This window comes from Adiantum capillus-veneris, chromosome 23 (assembly GCF_014529385.1).
Source record: "Adiantum capillus-veneris isolate H3 chromosome 23, ASM1452938v2, whole genome shotgun sequence".
Lineage (NCBI taxonomy): Eukaryota > Viridiplantae > Streptophyta > Polypodiopsida > Polypodiales > Pteridaceae > Adiantum > Adiantum capillus-veneris.
The window spans coordinates 80925848-80937868 of NC_140953.1; the positions used below are offsets into that span (position 1 = coordinate 80925848).

Genomic DNA, 12021 nt, shown 5'->3' on the forward strand with positions numbered 1-12021 from the left:
ATATATATATATATATATATATATATATATATATATATATATATATATATATATATATATATACATACATACATAATAAAATCAATTCATACTAGCAAAATAATTGGAAATTTAGAAGAGATGAATGACTTGCAATGCAAATTTGTTCTATTAAAGCATTAAATCCAAAGAAAAATAGTATTCTAGAATTTATAACTTTTACTGTAGTCTATGAGTACAAGCACTATATGGTCTACAATGACTAGTGAGTACATTTCTTGATAATTTCAAAGCACAAAGAACCATGCATCATACAGATAGGACATAAATCCATGCCTCCAAAAACCAATGTGATTTGACGCATGCATGCGGTAATTCAGATCACAAGTTTCTATGCCACCTAAACTAGAAAAGAATAGTGAAAAATACAAAACTCAAATGTTCACATGATTCAACATAACTATCAAAATATGCAAAATAGTTACAATCCCCAAAAGAATGGCATCTTCTATTGTAACCCACACATAATGCTTCCGATGCACAAGGGCTTGCAACAACACTGCCACAAGTGAGTTCTTTGGATTGTAAAATTATTGGGCCACTTCAACTCTTCAAGGAAAACCCCGTTCTACTACTTGTCCGCAGTTGTGTAGAGAGACATTTTCAAGAGATATCATGAGGCCCGATTGTGTAGTCTACAACGTATTCCTCCCCATCTGAGGAGGAAGACTCTTCCCATAATTCGGCATCTTGTAGCTCTTACCACTTACTTCTCCCAATTTTGACAGCTGCATGTTCACATATTGATTGATTTTGTCTCTCCCAAGCTTCTCACATAGCCTTGTAAGTATTAAGTCTAGCTCATCTTCTATTGAATGTTTTCACCCTTGTGAATATGTAAGAAAAGTTCCAACATATAATGTTTTCGAAGCAAGTGCCACGGTTTCATCGCATGCCTGTAGAGTAGTGCGTGATATGTCCCCCACCAAATTAAATGCACCTGCATGTCCTCAACACCTTCGACAATAGCTACCATAGGCATTGTGACACATGCAACCTTTATAAATTGCAATGCAGAGGTAGCATCCTGATCAGATTTTACCATGAAGATGTCGCATCATACAGATAGGACATAAATCCATGCCTCCAAAACCTAGTTTGATTTGACACATGCATGCGGTAATTCAGATCACAAGTTTCTATGCCACCTAAACTAAAAAACAATAGTGAAAATTACAAAACTCAAATGTTCACATGATTCAGCATAGCTATCAAAATATGCAAAATAGTTACAATCCCCAAAAGAATGGCATCTTCTATTGTAACCCACACATAATGCTTCCGATACACAAGGGCTTGCAACAACACTGCCACAAGTGAGTTCTTTGGATTGTAAAATTATTGGACCACTTAAACTCTTCAAGGAAACCCCGTTCTACTACTCGTCCGCAAATGTGTAGAGAGACATTTTCAAGAGATATCATGAGGCCCGATTCGGTTGTCTACAACGTATTCCTCCCCCTCTAAGGAGGAAGACTCTTCCAATAATTCGGCATCTTGTGCTCTTAGCACTTACTTCTCCCAATTTTGACAGCTGCATGTTCACATATTGATTGATTTTGTCTCTCCCAAGCCTCTCACACAGCCTTGTAAGTATTACGTCTAGCTCATCTTCTATTGAATGTTTGCACTCTTGTGCATATGTAAGAAAAGTTCCAATACATAATGTTTCCGGATCAAGTGCCACGGTTTCATCGCATGCTTGTAGAGTAGTGCGTGATATGTCCCCCACCATATTAAATGCACCTGGCATGTCCTCAACACCTTCGACAACAGCTACCATAGACATTGTGACACATGCAACCTTTATAAATTGCAATGTAGAGGTAGCATACTAATCAAATTTTACCATAAAGATGTCGCCTTTGATATCCACAATCCCTCGATGCTCATCATGGGCAAGCGTGCAAAGTCACCATTAGATGCCAGCAAGAATCTTAACACATCTTCATGGGTTAACCAGCAATATGTTTGCCCTCCGTGGCTTCTTCGAGATGGAGTCCAAAAACTCTTTGCATTGAGCATGTTGCTTTGGAGAATGAACATCAGAGCTCTCTCACCTTGCCATCTCCACCGAGGTGGACACTTGAACATGTAAAAAACCTGCCCTTGTACCACCATCATGCAATTGAAACTTCTTTTCAGCAGCATAGACTCGAGGCACCTCTTCCAAATATTCATTACAGGGCATGTTGAATAAACGCTCCAAGAGCATGATAATGGTCCTCAAGCAAAAGACAACGCTCTCTAGAGCCTCACTTTCGTATTCTAACACTTAAATTCTGGATTATATACAACCAGAGGAGAGTGTGCATCTAGTAGAACTTCAACTGGGCTACAAGGATAAAATTAGACAAAGAATCCTCTAGCCGAGTTATTGAAGATATCAATTAAGTTGCAGAGAGAGAGAATGGAGAGAGGTCTAAGGTTATTTATGAGGACCAAACCCCCCCTTGAAAATTGATCTTATCCTCAGACTTGGCATAGTCTCGGTAAACTAGTAGGAAATCACTCTTACTAATTCAGCATTAAATCAATATGAAACTCTATCGGAATCACTGATAGGGCAAGCCATGATGCATCTTAACCAATTGAGGTTTTTTTAAAAAATTGTTTTCTCATTACTAAACATATTGAAGATCATAGTCAAATTATGGTTCAAAAAATACACAAACAAGTTCAAAATCTCCATGGCAAAGTCGAATTCTGATAACTAGAGCCCTCTAGTGAAATTTTGTTGAGCTAAGAGGACAAATTAGAAATATGTTTCGCCTACCAAGTCCTTGAAGCTGTCAGTTAACTTACACAATCAAAGAATGTAGAGATAAGCCCGAGGATGTTTGTGGGTTCCAAACCCCTCAAAAAACGATCTGGTCCATAGAAAATTGGCATGCTCTTGATAAACTAGCAGGCGATCACTTCCACTATAACTACTAATTAAATATATGAACAATGTTAAACCCCCTAAGAGATGATATGATCCTCAAAAACCTGGCATACTCTTGATACACCAACATGCATCACTTTCTAATACTACTACTTCTATCGATAGCATTGATAGAGCATGCATGCCACAATACATCTTAACGTGTTCAGGTTTAGCATTTGGGTATACAAAATCTGGGGAAACTTGCTAAAAAATTTCCTAGTCAAGATTCAAAGATTAACAATATTGTACACAAGATATGAGACAAGGTGGGCTACATAGGGTAATGATGTGTACACTTTGAACATTAAATTGAATAAAGAGAGTCATTAAACCGATCTATGGTGAACTCAAAATAGCCAATATCCAATAATATATTTGTAAGTTATGGAGCATTTCAGTAAGTCGATAACAAAAGCAAAATAATTTAGTAAGCAGGAATGTCATAAAGCTTCACAAGGGCTCACTCACTTCAAAATCCATGCTCTCGACACAATGCAGATTCACCACTGCTCCCCGGGGTGTCCACTAGGAAATATATAAGATAGCATGTGCAAACAAAATAAGGGATTTAGAATTAGGTACATTACGTAAAAATGTACTTACATAAAGGGTTTTTTTAATTGAGAAGGTGAAAATTTTCATACATAAGGGCTAGTTTCAACACTAATGGGTCCATTCACTTATTAACCAGAATCTGGCTAGATACCCCGCCCAAAAACGAGGACGTAAAATCGTCCCTCTCTCTCCTCTCTCTTGGCCGCGTTTCGCCATCTATAGCGCAACGAAGAAGCCTCCTACGTCGCAAGCTCTGGCCTGCAGCTCCCATGGATACCCTCCCACGCGATGCGCCCAGCTGTGCCAGTGATCAGGTTGCGCACGACCATTCACACCTCTGACAGCACAATCGAGCAGACACCACTCCCTCCTAATGGCCTGCGCTATGAGACAGAGACAGACAGCCTTTAGGCTCAGCCTGCACACACACACAGACCCACCAGATAGCCTCTGGCTCTCGCAAAGAGAAAGATACCACTCAATCTCATGCACAACGAAACCAGTGTGTCTCTCTCTCCGTGCTCGTCTCAGCATTTGCCACGTTGATCTTCAATTCGTGCTAGCTGGCCGCCCTCACGTCAACTTTTCCTCTCGCCTTACTCGACACTCAGGGTATCTTCCTTGATTCCTCTTAATGAGAGCTGCTTGCAGAATTGGGGACGCCTACGGGCTAGTTTTTTTACAAAAATGCATACATAAGGGATACATATAACACTTGAAAATATACAAGTAAGAGATTATTTAAATACCTCTTGTTCGCACGTGCTATGTGCAATTTTTACATAGTGGGTTCCCTAAGCACTGCTCACAAACCACTTGTCTGCGAACTTATCGCAGATTGTTTGAAACCCATTAACAAAGAAGGAGAAATATTCATAGAATTTTGATATGCCTTTGCAAACTCACAAGAAAAAACACCCATCGTAGGCCCTTATAACAAGCCCCAAAATGCTAGTGATACGACTTGCTATTGTTGACGAAGCCGTTGCTTTCAGCCCTAGTCAAATAGAGCCCAGCACGATGTGCACCGCACAAGGCATGCACCAAGCACAAGTCACCAGCCATAAAAATGCAAGGATGGATTAGATTACTCGAGCATGTGTCCTACACTCATAGCCATGAGCATACAAGGGGAACATTTCAAGGTAGGGTGCAATGATTATGGCTCATGCGTTCAATGGCTCATGTGCACCTTTTTTTTAACCTTCCCCTGTGGCCTTCTGAAAGCAAAAAAAAAAAAGCCCAACTTTCAACATTAAAAATTCTAAAAATGGGTGGTGTATATGTCTCTCTCCTAGACACAGTGGTGTATCTCCCTTTTGCTAAGTGGTATATCTCTCCCTATGCTAGTGCACTAGTGCAATGCCAAAAGCACTATGGAAGAAACAATGACACAACTTGTATTTCTTCCTACGCAAGTGTATATGAAAAAGAATATAATGGGGGGTGTATTTGTCTCGCTCTAACACTAATGAAACGTGCATGTCCACATCACTATTGACCCCACTACCTCGGTGTGGATGTGAACTCTCTACCTAATTTGTGTGACCATCTTGACCAATATTGACTTGCCTTGACTTTGAAGTCCGGGTGAAAAAGCATTAAGGAAGCGTACACCTTTAGAACTCCCTCCCTCCCTTGCTGTGACGCCCCAGAATCTGGGCGCGTCGGGGAGGGGACGTTTTGTCTTCAAGGGCCCCGCTCGAGCGGGACCGGCTCGGGTCGGGGTGTTTCTTCAAGGGGTCCTGGCGCGGACGGCACCGGCTCAGGAGGGTCCGGTTCGGACGGGACCGGCTCGGGTCGAGGTGTTGCTTCAAGGGGTCTTGGCACGGACGGCACCGGCTCAGGAGGGCCCGGCTCAGATGGGACCGGCTCGGGTCGAATTGCCTTCACGGGGGCCCGGCTCGGACGGGGCCGGCTCGGGCGTGGTTGCGTTCCATGGGTCAACGACCGTTTGCGTTTCGCGGGTCTTGCGTTCCGGGTCCCTAGCCCCATGTAGCCTCAGGCTCCGCCGCACTGACGGAGGGTCATAGCGTGCCCCGGGGAACCTTGCGTGGAGTCCCCACGGTGCGCGAGTGCGTGGAGTGAGGCTAGCGTGTCTAGGTGGGGGGTCCCCTCCCGTGGCCGTTCTCAGGAGGCTCATACCCCTTATATACACCCCCGGTTGAAGAGAGTTCGACGTCCTCGTCGAACGTGGGAAAAAGAGTGTTTGGCTATGCATGAGGCCAAGGGACTAAGGGGTGCATATAAGTGCAAGGGAGCAAAACTGTTCCCAAAATGCAAGTAAATAGGCATGCTTTGTTTTTGTCATTTTTGAAATGAGAGTGTGTGTGTATTTTTGGATTTTTGGCAGAAGGCTGAAAAATGTATGCTTTGAACACCCAAGTAGAATTCCCCATACTTGAGCATTCCCCGAATAGGTAACCCAGTGTGCGCGGAGCCACTTGCTGCGTTGGCCCGCGCGGAGGCTTCTTGAAAGCCGAATCTGAAGGAGAGTCCGTCGCAATGCAGCACTTGCGAAGTTGGTCCCTGTGTGGACGTCGTTTGGAGGGCAAGCTCGGGGCCCTGTGGTCTCTTTGTAGACTTGAATGGGTCTTCAGCTCAGCATGGGCCACAAAAGTGGCCGGGGCGCGACGAACACCGTTGGCTTGGTTCGTCGCGTTTTTGGTTGTTCCTGTTTTTGATATAAAGAGCCCTGTCTGGGTCGCATCTTTCATGTTGGAGGTGTGACGGCCCGCGGGTTGGGCGCGTCCTGAAGAGCCCTGTCTGGCTCGCATCTTTCCTTTTTATCATGTGGAGGTGCCCGACTCGAATCGGGGCCGGCGCGGGTCACGGGTGACGGCCCGGGGTTTGGACGCGTCACGGGGATGGAGGACGTGGGTTGCTTTCTGGAGCTCTTTTCACCAAGATTTTGACGACCCGCCCCGTGAGTTGGGTTGGGACCGTCGTGAGGATCGTGCGCGTCGGTCGGCCGCTCTTTTCCTGGAGCTCTTTGTACCAAGATTTTGACGACCCGGGCCATTGCGGTTGGAGTCGTCGTGAGGATCGTGCGCGTCGGGCACGTCGGTCTGCAGCTCTTTTCCAGGAGCTCTTTTATTGAGCTCTGATACCAAGTGTGACGCCCTCGTTTGGGGCGTCGCGGAAACGGGGCCGCGCCGGCTCACCTGCGATGCAAACGGGACCTGCAGGCAAGCAAACGCACATACAAGAACGCAACTTGAAAACTGAACGCAAGAGGGACACGAGAATGAGGGACGCGAACGAATGATCAATATCATAAGAAAGTGCCGAATACAAGGGACGCGAGTAATCACTTGAAAACGGGGCTGGAAAGTTGGGGGAAGTGGCAGAAGGGGTATGAGCCTCCCGAGAACGGCCACGGGAGGGGACCCCCCACCTAGACACGCTAGCCTCACTCCACGCACTCGCGCACCGTGGGGACTCCACACAAGGTTCCCCGGGGCACGCTATGACCCTCCGTCAGTGCGGCGGAGCCTGAGGCTACGTGGGGCTAGGGACCCGGAACGCAAGACCCGCGAAACGCAAACGGCCGTCGACCCATGGAACGCAACCACGCCCGAGCCGGCCCCGTCCGAGCCGTGCCCCCGTGAAGGCAACTCGACCCGAGCCGGTCCCGTCCGAGCCGGGCCCTCCTGAGCGGGTGCCGTCCGCGCCAGGACCCCTTGAAGCAACACCTCGACCTGAGCCGGTCCCGTCCGAGCCGGGCCCTCCTGAGCCGGTGCCGTCCGCGCCAGGACCCCTTGAAGAAACACCCCGACCTGAGCCGGTTCCGTCCGAGCCAGGCCCTTGAAGACAAAACGTCCCCTCCCTGACGCGCCGAGATTCTGGGGCGTCACACTTGGTATCAGAGCTCAGTAAAAGAGCTCCTGGAAAAGAGCTGCAGACCGACGTGCCCGACGCGCACGATCCTCACGACGACTCCAACCGCAATGGCCCGGGTCGTCAAAATCTTGGTACAAAGAGCTCCAGGAAAAGAGCGGCAGACCGACGTGCCCGACGCGCACGATCCTCACGACGGTCCCAACCCAACTCACGGAGCGGGTCGTCAAAATCTTGGTGAAAAGAGCTCCAGAAAGCAACCCACGTCCTCCATCCCCGTGACGCGTCCAAACCCCGGGCCGTCACCCGTGACCCGCGCCGGCCCCGATCCGAGCCGGGCACCTCCACATGATAAAAAGGAAAGATGCGAGCCAGATAGGGCTCTTCAGGACGCGCCCAACCCGCGGGCCGTCACACCTCCAACATGAAAGATGCGAGCCAGACAGGGCTCTTTATATCAAAAACAGGAACAACCAAAAACGCGACGGACCAACCCAACTGTGTTCGTCGCACCCAGGCCACGTTTTGTGGCCCATGCTGAGCTGAAGACCCATTCAAGTCTACAAAGAGACCACAGGGCCCCGAGCTTGCCCTCCAAACGACGTCCACACAGGGACCAACTTCGCAAGTGCTGCATTGCGACGGACTCTCCTTCACATTCGGCTTTCAAGAAGTCTCCGTGCGGGCCAACGCAGCAGGTGGCTCCGCGCACACTGGGTTACCTATTCGGGGAATGCTCAAGTATGGGGAATTCTACTTGGGTGTTCAAAGCATACATTTTCAGCCTTATGCCAAAACCCCAAAAATACACACACTCACTTTATTCAAAAAGTACAAAAACAAAGCATGCTTACTTACTTGCATTTTGGGAACAGTTTTGCTCACTTGCACTTATATGCACCCCTTAGTCCCTTGGCCTCATGCATAGCCAAACACTCTTTTCCCTCCGTTCGACGAGGTCGTCGAACTCTCTTCAACCGGGGGTGTATATAAGGGGTATGAGCCTCCCGAGAACGGCCACGGGAGGGGAACCCCCACCTAGACACACTAGCCTCACTCCATGCACTCGCGCACCGTGGGGACTCCACGCAAGGTTCCCCGGGGCACGCTATGACCCTCCATGAGTGCGGCGGAGCCTGAGGCTACGTGGGGCTAGGGACCCGGAACGCAAGACCCGCGAAACGTAAACGGCCGTCGACCCATGGAACGCAACCACGCCCGAGCCGGCCCCGTCCGAGCCGGGCCCCCGTGAAGGCAACTCGACCCGAGCCGGTCCCGTCCGAGCCGGGCCCTCCTGAGCTGGTGCCGTCCGCGCCAGGACCCCTTGAAGCAACACCTCGACCCGAGCCGGTCCCGTCCGAGGCGGGCCCTCCTGAGCCAGTGCCGTCCGCGCCAGGACCCCTTGAAGAAACACCCCGACCTGAGCCGGTCCCGTCCGAGCCAGGCCCTTGAAGACAAAACGTCCCCTCCCCGACGCGCCCAGATTCTGGGGCGTCACACTTGCACACTATCTCACACAGGTGGAACGGGAGGGGATTGACGATTGAGGTGATTTGGGCCGTCGGATGCACATCGACATTGGTTATATTCGGGGAGAAAAGTAAACTCGGGTAGGTTTGTAAATTTGAGGTGGCCGTACCCCATGACTTCACCCACGTATGCCATCTCCATTGCGAGCCATGTGCACTAACTAACCACTATGCCCATTTGCGTTCATTGAAATATAGGGGATTTGAGTATGTCATATAGTAAATGCGAGGAGATTTGTAAATTCGAAGTAAACTTGTAAGTTTGGGTCTCCTTCGCACCGTCAAATCTAACAGTCAGTGATTGACGTACCCCCCCGTTTTTCTTCTCCACCATTGATCCCCTCCCACCTTGTCCCTGTTAGATAGTGATGAGGCCTCTCCCTCCCTCTCTCTCTCTCTCTCTCTCTCTCTCTCTCTCTCTCTCTCTCGCGCGCGCAGAGTAAAAGGCCCAGTAAAACACTAGGGCGCTTTGGTGGGACCCCTGTCCCCCTTATTTTATGACCCTAAAGGTCTAGTCTTGGGACACAAGCAGCCCGTTGGCGAGGAGATTAGATGAATGCTGCGTGAAATGTTGTTTCGGATCTATGCTCAAGCCCCGCTGACTACATCTTCCCACTTTACCCCTTTGGTGTGGCCTTCCATTCCCGACCACTTCTGTTACACAAATTTTTTTGTCATCGTCGTCAAAGCTTTGCTCTCGATGCGATTTTTAGGGGAGGTGGGCGCTGTTGTGCTCTTTGGATTGCACCCATCCAAATCAAATACAGTGTGTCGACCTCAATTTACTGCCCACCTTAGGTTGTCCAGTATGTTGAAGTGACATGCCTTTGGAGTGAAATGGCATGAAAGGAAGTGGACACCTTTAGAACTTCCTCTCTCTCTCTCTCTCTCTCTCTCTTCAAAGTTGGGGACTTGGGTGAAAAAGCATGAAAGGAAGCGTGTGTGAGAGAAGAATACGAGAGAGAGAGAGAGGGAGTGTGTGTGCGCGTTGGAGAGCGAGAAAGAAAGAGAGTGTGTGTTTCGTAGAACATTAGAGAGAGTGTCTCTGCATGTGTGAAGAGTAAGAGAGAGAGAGAAAGAGAGTGGCGGGGGGGGGGGGGGGGGGGGGGGGTGTTTGGAATCTCTATATGAAGAAGCTGGGAAGGAGTGAGAGAGGCTGAGAAGCATAAACTGAAAGTGAGGAGAAGAATGGGTGGTGGGAAGAGTGGGTGGCCGATATGGGTAGTACTAGTGGTGGCGGCGTTGGGCATGATGATGATGATGATGATGAAGGAGGGGGTAGAGGCACAGAGGAGCTGCATGTTTGGGCCGTGTTGTGGGCCATTGGGACATAATGGCAAATGCAACTCCGGCCTTTGCTGCAGCAAATATGGCTACTGCGGCCGTGGCCCCGCCTACTGCAACTAGAATGTTGCTCCCTCCCCTCCCCTCCCCTCCCCTCTCTCCAAATAACACAGGCGGCCTCGCTCAGCCATCCGCCTCTTTAGCACTCTAATCTCTGAGTGCCCTATTTTGTTCTATGGTAACAAAAGTTTCTCAAGTCTTTGGCCTTACACTTTGTTTCTACTCGTAAAAGTTTCCATTGGAACTAGCTTGTATTACTTTCCTCATTGTAACCATAACATAACCAAAGGCCCTCATTGTCCATTCTACTTCATGTTCCTGGAATCTCTCTCTCTCTCTCTCTCTCTCTCTCTCTCTCTCTCTCTAATGCTGCACTTATCCTAGTAAGCAACCTTCTAAATCCTCCTCTAGCACATTCTTTGCCTTTGCCAACTTTGTTAGTCATGTTCACATGCAACTACTGGGAGGAAAGAAGGCTTCCATTTTGCATCGTGGTACATTGAAGGTGAGCTATTGCATTGTGGTCACTAATAGTTTTGTCAACAAATTGAAAAGAACAATGAGATAAACTCTTCACATACTTTACTTGATTTTGTGGTTGCAAGTTCACGGCTTCTTGTTTCATGCGACATTGCCATATTGGGGCGAGGGTGGAACCTATAGCTCATGCTACTTATCACTGCATGAACTTACAAGGGAGTAGAGCATACATGATCCTAAGGTCATGTTTGGAGGCTCATTAGTCCAACCGACCTTGTTGGTCTTCTTTGTAAGTTCATACAAAGGTAATGCTTGGGAAGCAAACTTGTGCACAAATCGTCGATAAAAATTAGTATATCCCAGAAAAGAGCTTAACTCTGACACATTCCGAGGTGCCTTTGCTTGTTGAACACACTGGATCTTATCATTAAATTGATATATCTCAGAATAGAGCTTAACTTTGATACATTCCAAGGTGCCTTGGCCTGTTGAATACACTGGATCTTGTCATTGGCCATTTCTATACCATTCCTGGACACTACGTGTTCCAGTAGCTGTCCTTTCCAAACTAAGAAAATAGATTTGAATGGATTCAAACAAATCCTCTTTTCCTAACAACACTGGAAAACCATTTCAAGAAAAAGTAAATGCTTTTCCTACGTTGAATATATAGTAAAATCATCCATAAATATGCCAAGGAATCGGTGAAGGAATTCACTGAATATTTCTATCATACATCGTTGAAAAGTGGCTGGTGCATTGCAAAAACCAAATGGCATTACCAGATACATGAATGCTCCCCACTCAGTGATAAAAGTGGTTTTACTCCGTTCTTCACGAGCAATCTGTAACTGGTTATAGCCACTATAACCATCCACAAAGCTATACATCTCATATCCTGCGATTTCATTAAGCAACATATCCATAAATGGTAATGGAAATGGATCCTTAACTGTTTGAGCGTTCAGTTTCCTATAATCCACACACACTCTGAGCTTTCCATTTTTCTTGGGTACCACCACAATAGGGAACAACCAGTCATCACTACTAGCTACTTCAGTAATGAACCCAGCCTTTAAAAGGTTATCAATCTCTTCCTTGACCTTTTTGGCATAATTTGGATTCATTCGGTATCGCTGCAGTCGTACTGATCTAGCATGTGGTTTCAATGGTATTCGATGTTGACGTACCTCTAGATCTACTCCTTTAAGATCAGTATGTTCCTTTAAGATCCTCTTGGCACTAGGGGATGGCTTGTCAACCTCTAGAAGAGAGGTATTCACTAGTGAGATAATGTGGGAGAGT

At 47.5% G+C, this 12021-nt stretch overlaps 1 protein-coding gene across 1 annotated transcript; it reads right to left on the reverse strand.

Moving 5' to 3' along the window:
• Nucleotides 1-413: 413 nt before the first annotated feature.
• On the reverse strand, nt 414-2230 carry LOC147428059 (CBS domain-containing protein CBSX5-like). Its single transcript, XM_086496798.1, has 5 exons — nt 2100-2230; nt 1903-2026; nt 1556-1843; nt 980-1066; nt 414-554 (listed from the first exon to the last, which is right to left on the reverse strand). The coding sequence occupies exons 1-5, from the start codon at nt 2228-2230 to the stop codon at nt 414-416; spliced, it is 771 nt and encodes a 256-aa protein (XP_086352924.1).
• Nucleotides 2231-12021: the final 9791 nt, after the last annotated feature.